At 35.5% G+C, this 22,253-nt stretch overlaps 2 protein-coding genes across 6 annotated transcripts in view; one reads left to right on the top strand and one right to left on the bottom strand.

Moving 5' to 3' along the window:
• The window catches only part of rnf207a (ring finger protein 207a), a 41,122-nt gene extending 24,271 nt beyond the window's left edge, over positions 1–16,851 (top strand). For all 4 annotated transcript variants that reach the window (XM_058790937.1, XM_058790933.1, XM_058790936.1 and 1 more), the window contains 10 exons: positions 21–93; positions 201–269; positions 2,695–2,763; positions 2,835–2,941; positions 12,877–13,039; positions 13,524–13,709; positions 13,793–13,844; positions 13,946–14,063; positions 14,714–14,794; positions 14,881–16,851. In XM_058790937.1, coding sequence (XP_058646920.1) covers positions 21–93; positions 201–269; positions 2,695–2,763; positions 2,835–2,941; positions 12,877–13,039; positions 13,524–13,709; positions 13,793–13,844; positions 13,946–14,063; positions 14,714–14,794; positions 14,881–15,001 — 1,039 coding nt within the window. In that variant the 3' untranslated portion in view covers positions 15,002–16,851. The remainder of the gene's footprint in view (positions 1–20; positions 94–200; positions 270–2,694; positions 2,764–2,834; positions 2,942–12,876; positions 13,040–13,523; positions 13,710–13,792; positions 13,845–13,945; positions 14,064–14,713; positions 14,795–14,880) is intronic.
• Positions 16,852–19,096: 2,245 nt separating this feature from the next.
• Positions 19,097–21,983, bottom strand: nr0b1 (nuclear receptor subfamily 0, group B, member 1). 2 transcript variants are annotated; one of them, XM_058791566.1, is made up of 2 exons: positions 21,058–21,983; positions 19,097–20,154 (listed from the first exon to the last, which is right to left on the bottom strand). In XM_058791566.1, the coding sequence occupies exons 1-2, from the start codon at positions 21,521–21,523 to the stop codon at positions 19,913–19,915; spliced, it is 708 nt and encodes a 235-aa protein (XP_058647549.1). In that variant the 5' UTR covers positions 21,524–21,983; the 3' UTR covers positions 19,097–19,912. The 2 variants fall into 2 exon arrangements, with proteins under 2 accessions (XP_058647549.1, XP_058647548.1); XM_058791565.1 differs by having other exon boundaries at positions 19,100–20,154; positions 20,968–21,970.
• Between the last annotated feature and the right edge of the window lie 270 nt (positions 21,984–22,253).

Raw genomic sequence — 22,253 nt, 5'->3', positions numbered from 1 at the left:
ATTTATTAAATTTCTGACAGTCAACATGAAGAGAAGGAGAAGGCACTAAAGGAACAGCTTTCTCACTTGACCACCCTCCTGCCCACGCTTCAGGTACTTTAAAGAGATGGTTCATCCAAAAATATAAATTCTGTCATCATTTTCTCACCTTAATGTCATTCCCAAACCAACATGACTTTATATCTTATCTTTGTTCTCAGGTGCACCTGGACACCTGCTCCTCTTTTCTCAGCTCAGCCAATAAATACGAGTTCTTAGATATGGGATATGTAAGATCTATCCTTTATACTTTTTTTTTAAATACCGTAACAGTCAAACATTTGGAAAAATTAAGATTTTTAATGCTTTTGAAAGAAGTCTCTTACAGGCTCAAAAAGGCTGCATTTATTTGATTAAAAATACAGTAAGAATTATAATATTGTGAAATATTATTACAATTTAACATAACTGTTTTGTATTTTACTATATTTTAAAATGTAATTTATTCCTGTGATGGCAAAGCTGATTTTTCAAAAGCCATTTCTCCAGTATTTAGTGTCACATGATCCTTCAGAATTCATTCTAATAGGCTGATTTAGTCCTCAAGAAACATTTCTTTATTGTTTAATTGGGCTGCAGAATGATTAATCGCGATTAATCTTATTCAAAATAAAAGTTTGTTTACGTACTATGTATATTTATCATGAATATATAAATACACACACACACACACACATATATATATATATATATATATATATATAAAATATTTGTATGTATATATATTTATACTTGTATAATTTATATTATATATAAATATTTTATATATAAATCTAACATTTTTTCTTAATATTCATGTATGTGTCTGTATTTATATATATATATATATATATATATATATATATATATACACACACACACATACATACATACAGGTGCTGGTCATATAATTAGAATATCATCAAAAGTTGATTTATTTCACTAATTCCATTCAAAAGTGAAACTTGTATATTATATTCATTCATTACACACAGACTGATATATTTCAAATGTTTATTTCTTTTAATTTTGATGATTATAACTGACAACTAAGGAAAATCCCAAATTCAGTATCTCAGAAAATTAGAATATTACTTAAGACCAATACAAAGAAAGGATTTTTAGAAATCTTGGCCAACTGAAAAGTATGAACATGAAAAGTATGAGCATGTACAGCACTCAATACTTAGTTGGGGCTTCTTTTGCCTGAATTAGCCCAGGTTGCTCTGATAGTGGCCTTCAGCTCTTCTGCATTGTTGGGTCTGGCATATCGCATCTTCCTCTTCACAATACCCCATAGATTCTCTATGGGGTTGAGGTCAGGCGAGTTTGCTGGCCAATTAAGAACAGGGATACCATGGTCCTTAAACCAGATACTGGTTGCTTTGGCACTGTGTGCAGGTGCCAAGTCCTGTTGGAAAATGAAATCTGCATCTCCATAAAGTTGGTCAGCAGCAGGAAGCATGAAGTGCTCTAAAACTTCCTGGTATACAGCTGCGTTGACCTTGGACCTCAGATTACACAGTGGACCAACACCAGCAGATGACACCCCAAACCATCACTGACTGTGGAAACTTTACACTGGACCTCAAGCAACATGGATTGTGTGCCTCTCCTCTCTTCCTCCAGACTCTGGGACCCTGATTTCCAAAGGAAATGCAAAATTTACTTTCATCAGAGAACATAACTTTGGACCACTCAGCAGCAGTCCAGTCCTTTTTGTCTTTAGCCCAGACGAGGCGCTTCTGACGCTGTCTGTTGTTCAAGAGTGGCTTGACACAAGGAATGCGACAGCTGAAACCCATGTCTTGCATACGTCTGTGCGTAGTGGTTCTTGAAGCACTGCCTCCAGCTGCAGTCCACTCTTTGTGAATCTCCCCCACATTTTTGAATGGCTTTTGTTTCACAATCCTCTTCAGGGTGCGGTTATCCCTATTGCTTGTACATTTTTTTCTACCACATCTTTTTCTTCCCTTCGCCTCTCTATTAAGCCTCTTTTGCAATGACCTTTTGTGTCTTGCCCTCCTTGTGCAACGTGTCAATGGTCGTCTTTTGGACAACTGTCAAGTCAGCAGTCTTCCCCATGATTGTGTAGCCTACAGAACTAGACTGAGAGACCATTTAAAGGCCTTTGCAGGTGTTTTGAGTTAATTAGCTGAATAGAGTGTGGCACCAGGTGTCTTCAATATTGAACCTTTTCACAATATTCTAATTTTCTGAGATACTGAATTTGGGATTTTCCTTAGTTGTCAGTTATAATCATCAAAATTAAAAGAAATAAACATTTGAAATATATCAGTCTGTGTGTAATGAATGAATATAATATACAAGTTTCACTTTTTGAATGGAATTAGTGAAATAAATCAACTTTTTGATGATATTCTAATTATATGACCAGCACCTGTATGTATATATATATATACATAATAAATAAATACACACACACACACATACAGTATTTCAACATAAACTTTTATTTTGAATGCGATTAATTGTGATTAATCGTTTTGCAGCCCCATTATTTAAATTATTTAAATAAATGAAGATTTTGCGAGAATAAGAAACATCTTTCATAAACATTAAAACATTTTAATTATTCCAAACTTTTGACGGATAATGTAATGCCTCAAAGACAGAATAAACTGATTTTAATTCATGCTCTATGACCCTCAACAGCAGTTGATGGACAGACTGTGTGGCATTGTAAAGCTTCCTCATAAGCTTCGTCCTGTCCAGAATAGTAAGGTGAGTTCACAACCAAACAGACTGACCCTTGTGCAGATCTCTGACACTAAAGATGCATCAAACCTATACAGATAAACACAGACTACCATGCTGAGTTTGCCTGCTGTCTGGAGCCTCTTCTGTTGTTGGGCCAGCGGAGGCCTGGCTCTGTAACTGCAGGAATTACCTTGAGTAACAGGTAAGCAGTTTATCTGTTACTTCATTCATAGTATTATGCAAGAAATTTTATATGGCAGCACTGTTATTCTACCTCTGTTTGTTTGGCCTTGTACTGACTGTGTTGCTTACTTTGCTGAAATGCTTATGAAAAATACATTAATATGTGATGGTGGTCTCATTTCAAATGTTGTGATATTTATAACTTGAGGAATCGTACTGTAAAAGTCTAAACTGCACAACATTTTTGCAATAAATAAATTATAATTTGGATAACAATAAACAAACTTTTTTTTTTTGCTGGTAGGTTGAGTCTATTTAAATATAAAACAATATAATGATGTAAATATATAATAACTTACAGACTTTGATTAAAAAGTTTGGGGTCAATGCAATTTTTTTTAAAGTAAAGACATTTATAATGTTACAAAATAATTCTGTTTAAAATGCATTTTGTTCTTTAGAACTTTCATCAAAAATCCTGAAAAGAAAAATCTCTGTGTTCCCACAAAAATAATAAATGTTTCTTGAGCACCAAATGAACAAATAATTTCTGAAGGATCATGTGACACTGAAGAAATTTATATTAAAAAGAAAGCAGTTATTTTAAATCACAATAATATTTCACAATATTACTGTTTTTACTAGGAGTGTAATGGTTCAAATTCTGTATGGTTCGGTACGTATTGCAATTTCGGGGTCATATTTCGGTATGGGGATAAGGGGGAGTATTATTATAAATTTCCACAAGAATACTCTACTGTCTGTTTGCTAAAAAATAAAATAATAATAATAATAATAAATCTAAAAGTTTGCCTCAAGTACAAATATAGTATATATTAATATTCATATTTCTATAAATATTATTACACTCCTTTCTGATGCGCTCCATCATTCACGCACATCCTCAAGTCTTTCAAGTTTAACCTTAACTCGATTGCTGATAAAATAAATTGTTTGCGAAACAGATACAAGCTCATATGATTTCAGTTCATTATATTTACATAATGTCAAATCCATTGGAAATTAATGTAATAGACTCTGATTTGCCTAAAGCTTCCAATGACAGCAGTGATGCTGATCACACAGAATGCAGTTCAAATCATAAATAAATCTAGAGATGCAAAAACTTAAAGGGGTCATGACATGGATTTTTTTAATTATTTTACCTATGTTTATTGATGTTTACTCATAATGTTAATAAAGTTTTTTTACACAAAAAACAAAAATAAAAAAAAATATGTGGAAAGATTATTCTTTTCAATCCTCATTCTGACCCTCTCTTTGAAACAACCTGTGTTTAAGGGGCGGGTCCTTTAAAGCTATAGTAATTGGCCACTGTAAGGATTTGCTAACATCATTGCATAGGAAACAGTAACACACCCTCACTATTGCTTGTAAGTGTTTTGATCAAAATAAAATGGTAATTTCCAGACAAAGCATTATGAAATCATTTACTTAAGGTTTGTGAGGCAGCTGCAGTCAGATCTCAAACCATTCATCTTTCAACAAATGTTTGTGAACTCTCCATGTTAATGTGTCTCATTTACAAAACAAAATGCTCTGAACAACTCTCTGACACGATCTGGGGTGCCATTAAAAATAAACTATCCACTTATGCTGGGAACCTTCTGATATCTGTACAAAGACGCGAACAAGCTGTGAATGTTCTTTCAGTTCATTTGTCCTAGTGTTAGACCCAAGCACCTGGACTTTTTCAGAAAGTGAACACGTATCTGTATACTGCATCCAGTGTAGACAAGATAGCGTCAGTGATTGTAATTACTTTTGACGTGACGTTACATTCACATTCAGTGTAATCAAGTGTTAGCCGTTAAGTGGCTGAAAGCCAGTGGGCAGGGCATATGTTGATGTGTTGCTCTGGAGGTGATGTTTATGCAAATATTTGTGCCCCTGTGATGTCATCTTGCACCTCAGATCCAAAACGAGCCACGTAAGCCGTCCGCCATATTGTAATGGTCAACTTGACGTCATTCACCATAGTAATCAATGAATATTCGAAGATGCCACAATCCTGCACAGCCGATAGTCTGTGAACCCATAGTATGGTGAATGATGTCAAGTTGATCGATTCAAGATGGCGAATGCATCTATGTGCATGGAGCGGTCGAATGGGGAATCTATACATATCTGTGGTTTTTAGCTATGAAACTTGCTTTAATGTTACAAATACCTCTTATATGCCAAAAGATCAAGGCAAATTTGATTTCTCATGTCATGAGCCCTTTAATAATATATTTGTTCATATAACAAAATTACACAGCAGCTAAAATTAAGAGAGAATTCCACTAAATGCTTATAAATTTTAGTTTATTCGTTTACACTGCTGCCGTTTCACAGAGATAAACAAACGTCTTCTTCTGCTGCACTTTGTTCCTGTAGTCGACAGCGCCTTTTTGCAGAAAAACGCACAGACTTAGACACAAGAAAACGTGCTGTGCAATAATGTTGTCACTCCAAATGTCTATTTGAAGCCTTGTTTTTTTGCCAAAACATATCATCCACAATCCTTTGTTAGAACTGAGATTAATCACGGTACAAATGCGCACTGAACCGAGGGTGGCGAACGGTCTTTTACCGAACCGTTGCAACCCTAGTTTTTACTGTTATATTTGATCAAATAAATGCAGCCTTTATAAACTTAAAAAACTACTTTCAAAAACATTTTTGAAAAATACAGTTGTTTATATTATTTTGCCCACTGACAAAGAAATGATCAGTTTATAATTTTAATGGTAGGTTTATTTGAACAGTGAGAGACAGAATAACAAAATAAATCCAGAAAAACGCATTTCAAAAAAGGTATAAATTGATTTGCATTTTAATGAGTGAAATAAGTATTTGATCCCCTATCAATCAGCAAGATGTCTGGCTCCCAGGTGCCTTTTATACAGGTAAGGAGCTGAGATTAGAAGCACTCTCTTAAAGGGAGACCTCCTAATATCAGTTTGTTACCTGTATAAAAGACACCTGTCCACAGAAGCAATCAGTCAATCAGATTCCAAACTCTCCACCATGGCCAAGACCAACGACCTGTCCAAGGATGTCAGGGACAAGATTGTAGACCTACACAAGACTGGTATGGGCTACAAGACCATCGCCAAGCAGCTTGGTGAGAAGGTGACAACAGTTGGTGTGATTATTCGCAAATGGAAGAAACACAAAATAACTGTCAATCTCCCTCGGACTGGGGCTCCATGCAAGATCTCACCTCGTGGAGTTTCAATGATCATGAGACCAGTGAGGAATCAGCCCAGAACTACACGGGAGGATGTTGTCAATGATCTCAAGGCAGCTGGGACCATAGTCACCAAGAAAACAATTGATAACACACTACGCCGTGAAGGACTGAAATCCTGCAGCCCACTGCTCAAGAAAGCACATGTACAGGCCCGTCTGAAGTTTGCCAATGAACATCTGAATGATTCAGAGGAGAACTGAGTGAAAGTGTTGTGGTCAGATGAGACCAAAATCGAGCTCTCAACGGCATCAACTCAACTCGCCGTGTTTGGAGGAGGAGGAATGCTGCCTATGACCCCAAGAACACCATCACCACCGTCAAACATGGAGGTGGAGACATCATGCTTAGGGGGTGTTTTTCTGCTAAGGGGACAGGACAACTGCACCGCATCAAAAGGACGATGGATGGGGCCATGTATCGTCAGGGCCAGGGCATTGAAGCCTGTCAGGGCATTGACAATGGGTCGTGGATGGGTATTCCAGCATGACAATGACCCAAAACCACGGCCAAGGCAACAAAGGAGTGGCTCAAGAAGAAGCACATTAAGGTCCTGGAGTGGCCGCCAGTCTCCAGACCTTAATCCCATAGAAAATCTGTGGAGGAGCTGAAGGTTCGAGTTGCCAAACGTCAGCCTCGGAGAGGATCTGCAAAGAGGAGTGGGATTTTTTTCTGGATTTTGTTGTTGTTATTCTGTCTCTCACTGTTCAAATAAACCTACCATTAAAATTATAGAGTGATCATTTCTTTGTCAGTGGGCAAACGTACACAATCAGCAAGGGATCAAATATTTTTTTCCCCCTCTGTAGATTTATATATATTTATTATTTTTAAAAAAGTAATGATGAGTCATTCCACGAAATCAGTGCCTTTTAAAAATTTTAATATAAAATGTTTAATCAGCATATTTTTTAAATATCCATGAAATGAAGACAGTGTAAAATGACAAGAAATTGTTTTATTGAAATGTATTATATACAAGAATATGTAATTTATGATTTTATGACTATTTTTCTACCTCATGTTTTGGTATTTTTGTCAACCCTGTTACAAACACAAGCAGAACGATGTGATAGTTTTCACATATATGACCAGCATTTTAGTCCCTCTTTTAACTGGGATTGTTTCAAATTTTGGATTTTTAAATTATTTTTATATTTGTTATTCAGATGACCAAGAACATCCTAATTTTGGAGGGTGACCACATGTCAATTTAGAAAATATATATATTTTTACAAGAGAGATATTAAAAAAGGGCTTTGTCCAAAATAAAATATAATTCTAAAAACCTGGAAGGCTGTGTCAAATATAATTTTTACAATTTTTATGACATTAATCAAAGCAATAGGATTGACGTCACTGCCGCATGACTGACCAGAGTAACAGGGATGACAGGACGTACATTCTTCAGTACACTGCAGTGCACATATTTGTTTACATAATACTGTAAAGTTTCATTTTAAATTCCATTATATTGTTTTGCACTTACTTGGCATAGTTGCATGACAATAGTAAACAGTCAATTTTTCAGTTAAAGTCGGTTTATTGTGCATTGTAACCTCCAATAAGCGATGTCACTTGAATGTACCATTATTTTACAAATGGTTTTTTGATGAGGGTAACAGGGCTGACATGAAACCAGGAGACACCAATAAAATTATTTATATATTATAGAAAAAATGTATACTTATGCCAAAACATTGCTTAACAATGAGACTGTATTTAGAACAATGTGCACATATGATTTTTATATAAATTAGCAAATTAAATGTCCTGCTGAAAAAGAAAAACCATAGTGAGGGACAGGCCATAGTGAGTATGCTTACCCTAATCAGCATAAATGCTATTTACATTATTCAAAATACCATTTAATTTACTTTTTTATGTAATACTGATGAAAGAATACATAGTTTTGTTATATTTTTTAAATCGCAAATTTATTTGTTATAATAATTATATGTTTGATTACGCAAAAGATACCCATTTCATGTGCTCAGATTCAGTTACTGAATTCTGTCTAATGACTCAGAGCTGACAGCACACAACAGGAAGGAGACACTGGCATTACTCTGGTGCTTACTCAGCCGGTTATTAAGCTCCTAAACAGAGAAACATTTATGTAACTTTCCCTGACAAGCACCAGGTGGCAACTGTCCTGTTATAGCCAGAGTTAGTCCTGTGTCTGTGAGGTGCCAGGAGCTGAGGTGATAACATGAGGGACAGGGACACAGGGGCCAGACTTCCTGGAAAGCTCTCATTCCGGGAGAAGGGCTCAGAGAGTTATGCCACTGACTGGAGCACTTCAGAGCCTTATTCATAACATAGCTACATGAGTTCTGTTTCCAGCTCAGTTTGCAGTGAGAAAGATTAGTGCAACATGTGCTGGTATCGGTGCAAATCTATACGAACAGAGCTTATTAAAGAAAGGGATGTGATCCTAAATTCCAATTCTCTGAATCCACAGATCTCATTGAATTCCGGGTTGTATCAAACTCATGTTGCCATGGAGTGAACTATATGGAGTATTTACAAGCACTTTTCCAAGAAACCAGAGGAGAGGGATATCTGCTTAATGTCTGCATTGATTCCTGTCTATCTGCATAGTGTAGTGGCTATTTTCAGGGCTGATGAATGTTAGCTGTGCAGTTCTAGCTTTTGAAACTAGTTCTGAGTTTGTTTGGCATGTCATAGTGCATACTGTTATACAACAGCCCCAAAAAGTATCTGGACATTAGTATTTGAGTTAGATGACAAAATATCAATCCATGATTATCTTTTCTCAGGCCTAACTTGAATTAACTTGCCATTAAAACAATTAATCTTACAGGAACTGTAGACATGTTCCATAAAGTTTGACACCAGAAAGTATCAAAAATACATTTTATATATATTATTAAACAAAGGAACATAGGAACAACTGAATACAAACTAAAAGTCCATGAAACTTTAACTAAACATATCTGCAACCTCACCCATATATATATATATATTAGTGCTGTCATTTGATTAAAAAATTACAAATTAATTGCACAAAATAACTAATTAATCATACACCTTTCTGTAATTTAATCATGATTAATATTGATTATATTTTAAATACATGTTTAATCTTTTTTATAAATAGTCTATTATTAATGAAGGCTAGTATCATTGATACCAATACCGCTGTCTCTATTAAACGCTTTTTTACCTAAATTTTAGTCATTAATTGTAGCCATTCAACATTACAGTATAATTGAAAGCCATTGTTTTTAACATTTAATAGGCTTTGAAAAGTAGTGAACTTAATACAATATTCACATAAACTATAAGCTGAATATAGAGTCTTTATTCAAGAAACAAAAGGTAATCATGGAAGAGCATCAAAGTAAATTCTCTTTTTCTTTTGTTCTGTGATTTACATCAATGACACAGACAGCAGCAGGTTTTCTCCCAACTCTTTACGGTCATTTAGGACTTTTGGGGCTGTTTACACCTGGTCACTTCATGCGTTTTGTCTGATCGGATAGCCATCCGATCATGAAAAGACCAGGTGTAAACGCCCTCCGAAATGCATTAGAGATGGATATAAATCCAATTGCTCAAACCACTTCAGGAGGTGGTCTGGGCTGCATTCCAGACGAAACTGAACAAGAGTAAATGCATCTGGTTGTTGAAACCGCATATTCTAATTTTACTCCTCCCACAATGTTAAAATAATAAACGTGTGAGAGTGTTTTATAGGCTATATGGCATGTTATAGTCAGATATATGACAGCGCTAATGCAACAAGCGTCACCGTGGATGAGCAAGCTTGACACGCAAACTGCCGCGAATGAAACTGAAAGTAAGTCGCAGAGGCGCAACACACAATCATCTTCATTAAAAGTAACCCATCTTTCCAGTGCTGATGCCACGCTCTCTCCTGTTGCGGTCTCTCATATTGAAATTAGCTGATATTGAATTAAATGCAGCGCATATCTATTGCTGTCATTGACGTGAACGCCGTTAAATTTGCATATAGCGCGGGAATTGAAGAACGGATTTATATAAGGGGCTGTTTACACTTGGTCACTTTATGCATTTTTTTCTGATCGGATAGCTATCCGATCCTGAAAAGACCAGGTGTAAATGCCCTCCGAAACGCTTTCGAGACGCATCTGATCGCTCAAACCACTTCGGGCATGTTTACACCTGGTCACTTCATGCGTTTTCTCTGATCGGATATCTATCTGATTTGTTAAAACGTTTCCATTTACACTTGGTCACATAAATGTGTCTTCGCAAAACGGATATAAATCCGTTTTTCAATTCCCGCACTATATGCAAATTTAACGGAGTTCACGTCAGTGACAGCAATAGATATGCGCTGCATTTAATTCAATATCAGCTAATTTCAATATGAGAAATAATTGAAATTGAAATTGTTGAATAAAGTCATTATTTTTGTTTTCTTTGCACACAAAAAGTATTCTCGTAGCTTCATAACATTACGGTTGCGCCACTGATGTCACATGGACTATTTTAAAAATGTCATTAACAATTTTGACAATGTCGTGTCAGTTGCGTTGCTGTCTATGCAGGGTCAGAAAGCTCTCAAATTTCATCAAAAATAACTTAATTTGTGTTCTGAAGATGAACGAAGGTCTTACGGGTTTGGAATGACATGTGGGTGAGTAATTACAGGATTTTCTTTTTTGGGTGAACTATTGCTTTAAGTTCTCTTTTGCATCTTGTAGTGCTTGCCAGCAGGTTCATACAGTCTGTACTGTATACTGTAACCAAAGGTTGCCAGGTGAAAAAATGGGATGCTGTGTTAATTACATTAAATATTTTTAATGAATTAAACTAAAAAAATCAATTTAATGCATCCGTTTGATATTTTGTTATGTAATGCTATGTCATACATATTAGGTCTGGCCTAAGCGTCCAAATATTTGTTGGAGCCATTGCAAAATATCAGTCCTAATCCTCTTAGTCCACTATTATGATTAAAAGTTTCCATATTGAATTTTCATTGCCACACCATCTGCTCTGCACGTTTACACAAAAGACTCAACATTACAGCCTCGATGCATCTACACAGAATACCCAAGGTGATAAGAGATCAGAATGAATACAGCCATTCCGCCACAGCAGCCTCCATCTCTCCATTGAGAGTCCAATGACGCAAGTCCCTGTGACAACTTTCCACATCAATCATCTGTACCGTTCTCAGGTTTGTGAAGCCCTCCACCATACAAACGTCCTCCCCCATCTGTCCCTGTGCCATCAGACAGGATAGTACGGAGGTCAGCCTTCTCTCACTATTTTTAACAAAATTTCAGAGAAGCTTCTCAGATTCTGCTCGTAGCACAGAGCTTACACAAAGGCGCTAGGCCATGGGAGCACTTTGTTCCTATGCTGCTGATGTCACAGCATCTTAAATTGGTAAAAGTTCGGGGGTGGGACACTTGTCACTTAGGCTCAGAGAACATACAGTATCCAGACTCACTCGTGGGACTTGTACCGACACGGTACTAGGAACTAGGAAAGAGAGATTAAACGAGCTTTGAAACTAAGGTAACTCTCTTTTTTCTTGATGTTTGCTTCATTATGAGCTTTCAATAGGCTTTTCATTCTTAAGCTTTTAATTCCTGTTCCTGAACCTCAGGAATTTCAAACTAAGGTTTGTGAATGCAGAGGTGGGAATGCTGCATTTCTGTGCACCGTTAAATGTAGGGAGCGTCAATGATCATGAAGCTTTGAAAATGTGATAAGCAACAGAATCTCAGTTAAATGTTATTGAAAATAAGTCTGAATGTCAATGTTTTGATGGTTGTTTTTATATAATCTATTATTGCTCTGCTTTAGGTGTAGAACATAGTTTTTTTAATATAATAAATAAGTGTTTGTATTGTTTACTAAAATACCAAATACTATTAAATTAATAATAAAATAAAAGTAAATAAAAATTTTTAATAAAATAAAAAATAAATATTAGGTTAAAAAAGCTAAACTTAAACTTAATTAAAGAGTAGAAATGTTGCCTTGGCTAACTGAAATAAATATGTTTAAGTAGAAGTACTAAAATTACTAAACCTTTAAAATTTAAATGTAATTTAATTAAAACTTATTTGATAATGTAAATAAAAATGAAAGCTATAAAAACGAATCAAATGAATATAATTACTAAATTTAATATACAATTAAAATACAAAACTCAAAATATTAGTAAATAATAGAATATTAATATTAAATATATTTATAATATTTAATACAGTAATATTCACAATATTTATGTAATATATTTAATATATTAATATTAAATAGTAATATTCAAATAACACTGCATTAAATGTTTATTTATTATAAATACAACTTCTTTATTAATCCTGTAAAATATAGTTTTGGTTAAATAATAATAATAATAAAGATAACAGTTTTTTATGTGCTTTTAATTGTTTCAAAACTGTTACTAATTTAGTGTTGTTAAATATACTTTTGTTTATTGGTATTAGCATATTGGAGGATTTGCACATTTGTACTTGTTTTTCTTTCAACTTAACATCCGTCCCTTGTCAGTAGCTGCAATGTCCAAATCTTCATGAGAGCATTGCAAAAGCCCAACAGGTGACAAACAAGAATGTTAACAGGATAAGTAAAACAATTTAGACTTTTTTAGGGAGTTATTTTGAATAGAGAGTTGTCATACTTGTCTCTCTCTTATCCTACCACAGGCTGTCCCCTCTGTCTATGTCGTGCCCATCCCCTTCTCTCAGTGAAATGCCTTTTGGCTGCAGGCCCACCTTTCACCGAAACATATGCACCAAGGTGCTGCTGGCTGAGGGCATAGAGTCACCCTTCACTGAGCACTGCCGCAACTTTGAGAAGAGCTACAGGGTAAGAATTAGTCCTCATTCAGCAGCCATATTTTTACAGACCACATGAAGTCTGGGTTTTATAGCTTTTATTCTGTGTGTGTGAGTAAGGTCTGTATACGTTAGTGTACTCCTAAACACTGACAAAGTTAAACAATTATCAGTATTTTTAAAAATTGTCAAGTCTTTTTAATATGTTAGCCTCATCATTTTTAATGATTCATAAATAACAATTTAATGATTCTGTCATACATACTATAAACTTGATCTCCTTTACACTCTATTAACTGTTCCATTAACACAAAAATGATCTCTTTTACACTGCATCATTTCACAATTTCTGAATGCTGCTGCATTTCAGTTATTTGCAACCAAGAGAATTAAATGCTTTTTCATTCCAAGCATGTATGCTCTAAACAATGTTTGTTTGTTTTTTGGGGTCTCGTTAAATAACGTTGTGTATATGTGTATTATGTTATTAATTCCATGTATTTTTTATGCACCAGGTTCTTCAGACAGAGGTCCAGAGGCTGAAGGACGAGGTTCAGGAGATGCACAGAGACCTAACAAAACATCACTCTCTCATCAACACGGACACTATGGATGAGATCCTGGAAGGGTCTCTACTCATTGACAAACAGATCGCATCTCAGTACTCTGCTGTGCAGACTCAGAGGGCCATATTTGAAGAGGTGAGGCTAAATTATAATTCCCACAAAAACATTATTCTTTCAAAACACAGCAGCAGCTTAGCATATTCTGGATGTGTTTCTAGATATGGGATGTGACCTTTCAAAGAGTAACCAAAGAGCAAGAGATCTACGAAGGTAAGGAAAAAACAAGTCGTCTGTGCTGCCTCAGGGTTCATTTTACCATGCATGTTAAGCTGTTTCCTTAATTAGTCAACTAATTCATTTGCTAATTACAGCACAGCTCCATGACCTTCTGCAGCTGAAGCAAGAAAATTCCTACTTGACAACCATTGCACGACAAATTGGGCCCTACATCTTATCCATAGCAAAAGTAAAAGAGCGTCTGGAACCCAGGTTGTTTTTCTGTTTTACTATTGAAATATTCATATATTATATTTGAATATTTTACTTCAGCATTCCATTTGCTTAAAGGAATAGTTCTCCCAAAAATGAAAATTTGCAGGAAATGTACTGACCCTCAGGCTATCCAAGATGTAGATGAGTTTGTTTCTTCATCAAAACAGATTTGGAGAAATTTAGCATTACATCACTTGCTCACCAATCAATCAGAATGAGATTAAAACATTACAATAATCCACAAGTAATCCACATGACTCCAGTCTTTTAGGTCATATCTTGTGAAGTGAAAAGCTGTATGTTTGTAAGAAACAAATCCATCATTAAGAGTTCTTTAACTTCATAATGTTCTTGTTCTTCTTGTCTGAATGAGGAGAGAAATATGCACAGATCAAGCACCGTTTACATGCGGTAAGGAGGATTTTGATGTGAGAGGACAACAGGAGACTGAAGGAAGCATTTTTTTTAGATTATGGACTGGATTTGTTTCTTACAAATACTTTTTGATGGACTGGAGTCATGTGGATTACTTACTGTGACATTTTTACCTGTTTGGAGGGTGGGTACATTTTCAGCAAAATTTTAACTTTAATATGGATAGTTGAATATTTTAGTCATTAAATGGTATATTGTTGATGTATTCACAGACTTCAAAAGCCTGAGAATGACTGTGTGGATATTGTAGTGAAAATATGCGAGGATGGCGCAATGACTGCTGAACAAAACCGGTTTGCATTTATGTTACTATAACACAGCTCAAAGTGAATATATTAAAACATTATAAGACAGAATGACACATCATTTCTTCCTCCAGCTGCAATGAGAAGAGTCGCTCAGCAGGATATGATCGGGACCCTGGCACAGACAACTCTCTTATCATGCCGCCTGGTGAAATGCTACTAAAGAGCAGTGACTTCTGCTGGCAAGGAAAGTAGATAAATATTTCAAAGGTCTCTTGCGGCAAAGAGCTGCCACTATAGAGCCGCATGTCAGGATGATGGTGAACACTGACCACAAATGTGGCATGTGCTTTCAAGCATGTGCTAGATGTCAACACATGAACATGGGGCTTGACAGTAACTGAAAAATAAGAAGGACACGATTGGAATATTGATAGCATGAGTGTGTCAAATCAAATGGACCTTAACTGTAAACCGTTTGGATCGGATGGTCCATAAATGTTTCACAGACCAGTGGATTGTGATTTTTTTTTTTTTTTTTTAGAACTTAAACTTAGAAATAAATAAGTTAAATAACTTGTATAAGATGAAGTACTAAAATCGCTAAAGCTAAAACCAAAAAATAGATTAACACTAACTATAAATATAGAAAAAAGTTTTTAATTAAATTGTACAATTAAAATTTTAAACTACAAGAAGTATATTGAAAATATACATAAATACTAAAGTATCTAAAAAATAATATTAAAAAATATTGTTGGCATGTATAGAGAGTAAATAGGAAATATTTAAAACTAAAATTATGTCATGAATTCTTAAAAGCCTATTTTCATAAAATATTTTCATGGTTTCATAAAATCCTAGCTATGTTTTTTTTATTTTATTTTTTTATGTGTGCTGTCAAATAAATACTGATTGTGAGTGCTGAACAGCCTTTTTGAGCAAAAGTTTAATAAATTAAATATAATATAATAAGAAATAATCTATTTAAAAAGTTCAAAGATTTGCATATCCCTCATACCAGCTGGATGTTCATTAAAATACATTTAGAGGAACACAGGAGACCATTTGTATACCAATGCTACAGGGTGGGGTTTTTCAGTGTGCTACAGCCATTAAGTTTCTGTGAAATGTTGGGTCTGCTGATCATGGCTGTCATTACCTTCCCCGTGTGTAAGAATGGAAAGAGAGCTTAACATAGCATCTCATAAAATCAGATTACTGCACTTCAGACCAATGCCCCAGAGAATAAACTGTATAAACAGACATAAATTAAAAACAGATTGAAGGATAAACAGCTTGCCAAGTGTGTCAAGCAACCATTCGTGGAGATTTATGAAAAAAGACAATGATCATGACATATATTTAAGAAATATTCTAAATGAGTAGCCATGTTTGACATCAGTGTCAGTGGTGATACATAAGAGCCAATGGTATTTGGCGTCAAATGTGTGATGCAACTACAGGAAGCATATTTGAATTTGCATACACTGTTAAAAACAGTTGTGCTGCTTAATATTTTTGTGTAAACCGTGATGCTTTTTTTTAGGATTCTCTGATTAAAAGGAAAGTTCAAAAGACCAGCATATGTATCAATGTAAAAGTGTCACATTTGATCAATTTAACGTGTACTTGCTGAATACAAGTAATAAAGGGTTAGTTCACCCAAAAATTTAAATTCTGTCATTAATTATTCACCCTTATGTTGTTCCAAACTGGAAAGACCTTTGTTCATCTTCGGAACACAAATTAAGATATTTTTGATGAAATCCGAGAGTTTTTTTAACCCTGCATTGACAGAAACACAACTACCATATTCAAGGCCCAGAAAGGTAGTAAGGACATCTTTAAAATAGTCCATGTGATATCAGTGGTTCAACCATAAAGTTATGAAGCTATACCCATCAGCCCACCATGACAAGCTCTCTTCTCTTCGATCTCACCTGTCCCTGGCTCAGCTATGACCGGCTAGACAGCTTTCTTCGAAACAACCATTAGACATTTGTAGTGTCTGAATTTTATTTTATATGAAAAGGAGGCAACACTCTCACGGTCATCTTGGATTTTTGTCTAATTATGTTTATTTTATTGTACAAGGACCTTTCAATGCACCCTAATAAAAGAAAAAATCAAATGCACTTTTACTTTTATGCTTTTATCCAACAAGGTCCAACAATGACTAGAACAGCGCTTTCTAACACCAGACTAACCTTGTGGCATGAATAAAGCTACAGAGCCACAACTCCATAAATAAGGTGAATATGTGATACAGAATGCTTAGCTGCACAGTTACAGAGAAAGAAATGGGGTCACCGCGACCTTCAAGAACAGGCCGCCAAAGTTAGTGAGACTCATTAAAAATACATTTAGAGGAACACAGGAGACCATTTGTATACCAATGCTACAGGGTGGGGTTTTCAGTGTGCTACAGCCATTAAGTTTCTGTGAAATGTTGGGTCTGCTGATCATGGCTGTCATTACCTTCCCGTGTGTAAGAATGGAAAGAGAGCTTAACATAGCATCTCATAAAATCAGATTACTGCACTTCAGACCAATGCCCCAGAGAATAAACTGTATAAACAGACATAAATTAAAAACAGATTGAAGGATAAACAGCTTGCCAAGTGTGTCAAGCAACCATTCGTGGAGATTTATGAAAAAAGACAATGATCATGACATATATTTAAGAAATATTCTAAATGAGTAGCCATGTTTGACATCAGTGTCAGTGGTGATACATAAGAGCCGATGGTATATGGGGCATCAAATGTGTGATTCAACTACAGGAAGCATATTTGAATTTGCATACACTGTTAAAAACAGTTGTGCTGCTTAATATTTTTGTGTAAACCGTGATGCTTTTTTTTAGGATTCTCTGATTAAAAGGAAAGTTCAAAAGACCAGCATATGTATCAATGTAAAAGTGTCACATTTGATCAATTTAACGTGTACTTGCTGAATAAAAGTAATAAAGGGTTAGTTCACCCAAAAATTTAAATTCTGTCATTAATTATTCACCCTTATGTTGTTCCAAACTGGAAAGACCTTTGTTCATCTTCGGAACACAAATTAAGATATTTTTGATGAAATCCGAGAGTTTTTAACCCTGCATTGACAGAAACACAACTACCATATTCAAGGCTCAGAAAGGTAGTAAGGACATCTTTAAAATAGTCCATGTGATATCAGTGGTTCAACCATAAAGTTATGAAGCTATACCCATCAGCCCACCATGACAAGCTCTCTTCTCTTCGATCTCACCTGTCCCTGGCTCAGCTATGACCGGCTAGACAGCTGTCTTGAAACAACCATTAGACATTTGTAGTGTCTGAATTTTATTTTATATGAAAAGGAGGCAACACTCTCACGGTCATCTTGGATTTTTGTCTAATTATGTTTATTTTATTGTACAAGGACCTTTCAATGCACCCTAATAAAAGAAAAAATCAAATGCACTTTTACTTTTATGCTTTTATCCAACAAGGTCCAACAATGACTAGAACAGCGCTTTCTAACACCAGACTAACCTTGTGGCATGAATAAAGCTACAGAGCCACAACTCCATAAATAAGGTGAATATGTGATACAGAATGCTTAGCTGCACAGTTACAGAGAAAGAAATGGGGTCACCGCGACCTTCAAGAACAGGCCGCCAAAGTTAGTGAGACTCATTAAAAATACATTTGGTGACAGCATATTGGAAAGCTGGATGAATCAAGGAGAGGACTCCTCGTCTCAACAGTCATATATCATCTCCTCCCTCCTGCCCTACAAGGTCTTCATAAATACACACAGAGAGCTTAGTTATTCTTCCTCATTAATATGTGCTGTTTTTCTAAGGTTGAAGAGGTGAAAGATGCTTACCTGGTCCAACTTATTTCTGGCGGTTTGATCCATACGAACATCCACAATTCGACTCACCGAACAGACAGGATGCAAATGATTCTCTAATAACTTAATAAATGGCTTAATAACGTTCTCAGAGTGGACACTGCAGGACCTGCTTAAATATAATAAATGCACTATGATAATTCACTCTAGAAAATGTATGAATATTTTTGACAACTGTTTCAATGTCAAAGCAGGATGAAAAGCACAGTACTGACGATTCGCTCCTGAATGAATCAGTGTTTTTGAAAGAATCAGGTGAGTGACATTTCCTTCTTTCCTGTCTGAGTGAATTTGAATAAGTTAAAAGAATGATTCAGAGATATAGGATATTCACTTTTTCTGAAGGAATCATTTGAATACATGACTCGCTCATTAAGACAGTAACTTGTCGCCACCTACTGGGGTATTGACGAAATATGCAGTGGTTTGGTAAACTACATTGAAGTAAGAACAGTGCCACAATCAATTATTTCCTAATTGATATTTTTATTTTCATATCTGTTTTGTATTTGTGCTTAGGTCTGTCGTCACTTTGACATATTTTTTGAAATTGTACTGTTACTGTAATGCAAAAAATACATACGCTACCTGTCAATGTTGTGGGAAATGTGAAGGAGTGTTACTGTTTCAATGTCATTGCATAACAAAAATGTACAATACTTTCTAATATTCAAATATAGTTTACATTGTATAATAACTTTCATTAACAATACCAACCAGAATTATTACAAATTAAAATTATTATAAAATGCAAAACAGGTCATTATTTCATTTGTATTCAAATAGATGTCATGAAATATTGAGATATATTATTATTTTATTATTATTACTGTTGTTGTTAAATGTAATATATTATTTAAATCAAATAGAATTATATTTCAATGTATATATTAAATGCAATACACATAAATGAATGCTTGTTAATGATTTCTTAATGAAAGTTATTACAAAGTGTCACAGAGAATCAAATAACATTCATCAGAAGGCTGCACAACATCACAGGAAAGCAAGTAAACAAACAAAACAAAACAAAACAAAAAAAACTGCACAATCGGAACAAAGTTATAAAGCTCTTTCCCCAAATGGAAAAAACATTGTCATCAACTTTGGATTCAGCGATGAGTTCAACTCAGAAGGCAAAAAGAGAGCTCTTATATATCGTACAAAAATAGCATGTGTAAAAAGGAATCGGTCATTTTCAAAATCTGTCCATTCACTGCTGACTGCCACTCTTTCCAAGTTTGATCATTCTGTCCGGGCATTTTGCATTAGAGTTTATTTTCCATAAAACATCTCCAGAAGAAGTTCCTCCATGTTGACAGCGCCAATGACCGGTTTGAAGAAGAGACCGGCCACCACGTTGGCATTGATGGATCTCAGCATGGAGAGGGCGAGGAAGAGTTTGGCGAATCTTGCACTGTCCCCGCGGTGAATCATTTTGACATATTCATTAAGTGCCTGGTTCGCCTCGCTCTGCAGGGCCTGGATGTAATGTTGACACTGCAGCCCTGCAACATCTAAGAACAAGAGATGGAAAGAGACTTGTTACAGCCTGTACCAGAAAAAACTTGACGATGTGAAAAAGATACCTTTTGATTACCTGTACACTAATTCTCAAAATTATGAAACTTTGAAACATATATTGTCATATATTCATATTTGAATTACTGATCTGTTACATACCCCAGCATTATTATTATTAGCATATTACAGTAATGACAATATTTATTAGCATAAGTATATTATTATTATTATTTATGAATTATATATACGGTATAATTCATATTACAATATGATTAGATAATAATTAAATGTGACATATTAAAAGCAACTTAAGCAAAAAGCAAAGCACTATTTTTAAATATTAATATTTCTCTAGTTGTGTGTATTATCATCATTATTTTTTATTATACAGTTAATGCTTATAAATATAATTCATTACAATTTGATCTAAATGTAAGCCAGTTAGAAGCAACTATGAACTGTAATTTAGGTATGTTTGCATGTATGTATGCATTATGATTATTATTATGATTAATATTAATTATTACAATGTGATTTAAATTTAAAGCAGTTAAAAGCAACTATGAACTGTTCTAATTTGGGTATTATTATTATTAATTATTAGGATACGATGTGATTTAAATGTAAAACTAGCAACTATGAACTGTCTTAATTCGGGTTTTATAATAATAACCATTATTGTTGTTGTTGTTGTTATAAATGTTAATAAATTAATTTCGGTGTGAGTCATAATAAAACCCGTCATTCTTAACGGCAGTTTGGAAGTGTCCCAATTCAGGTGTGACAGTGTAGCAAGTGTGTCCCACCTGGATTGAAGAGAATCGCCCCTTTTAAGTACGCGTACTCCTTAGTGCTTATGTCCAGTCCCCAGCATTTCCGCAGAAACATTTTAATACCCTGAACGTCGGTCAACGCCACTCCGCCGTTATTACTCTGGCTGTCCTGCTTGTCCTGTCCGCTCGTTAATATCCGCTGCAGCATGCTAGGCTCTTGTGTCTCCGAAGTCTCGAAGTCGATCCTGTCCTGCGCCATGCCGAGCACCAGCAGCGGCGCCCAGCTGCTCCGCACCAGCATGTGCTGGTCATCCACCGGCAGCTCCCGGAAACACGGCACGTTCTTCACGAACTTCAGGGTCTTGACCAGGACCGCGGAAGCGGCTTTGCATGTGGTCTGAGGTGAGCGGAGAGACACCTTCCTCTTGGAGCCGCACGCACACGCGCGCATGGACAAGGCGAACCTCGGGGTCCTCGGCTGGTTCCCAAGTTGCGCAGACTGACTGTCATTCTTTAAAATGCTGTACAAGATGCTGTTCTGTCGCCTTTCGCTGCTGCAGTGGCAGCTGCTGTCAAAGTACGCCATCATCCTGGTGCTGCGGGGACTGTTACGTTTCGTTGCTGAAACCCTTATGAGCTTTACGCTTGGAGATGTCCATGCATGGCTGAGGTCTGTGTGTTACCATCCACCCAAATGCCAAATAGTTTAGAGTTTTAAAGAGCGCTGGACGCCTCCCACTGTCTCTCTCTGAAGCACACATAGGGGGCGCTATAGTCCCTGTAGTGATGTGTGGTTTTGCCACATCAGGTTTTGCCTACTGTATATGACTGGGTATCCAATGTCCCCACAAAATCCATAAAAGCGAAAATCACCAACATTGAGAGGACCAGCCAAACCGTAAACGCAAGTAATTGCCAAATCCTATAAAGCACAAATTGATACACAAATTTCAAAGGTCTCTAAATTATCAACATAATCGAAACTTTACTTTAAAACCTGTTGTACACAATCTACTACATTCCTTGTGTCATCTTACTGCTAGTTTAGGCTATACTTTTTTTAGAAGGTAAACTTGATAATAAATCACTTTTAGAAAATTCATGTTGAAATGTGAGTATTAAATATGATGCATCAGGCTTTAGTGAAACATTTTTGTACATATCTCATTGTATTGTGTTGTATATGTTTTGCCCCCACAATAAAAACTACAGAGTTTTGATCATAGAACTAATCATTTAAACACCTATCAGAATTTTATCTTACTTTTTGGCCATATAAATATCAGCAACTGCACCAATATATATACACACACACACAC

Source organism: Onychostoma macrolepis, chromosome 11, assembly GCF_012432095.1.
Source record: "Onychostoma macrolepis isolate SWU-2019 chromosome 11, ASM1243209v1, whole genome shotgun sequence".
Taxonomy (NCBI): domain Eukaryota; kingdom Metazoa; phylum Chordata; class Actinopteri; order Cypriniformes; family Cyprinidae; genus Onychostoma; species Onychostoma macrolepis.
The sequence above is the reverse complement of the archived record's forward strand: the minus strand, read 5'-3'. Positions and strand labels throughout refer to the sequence as shown.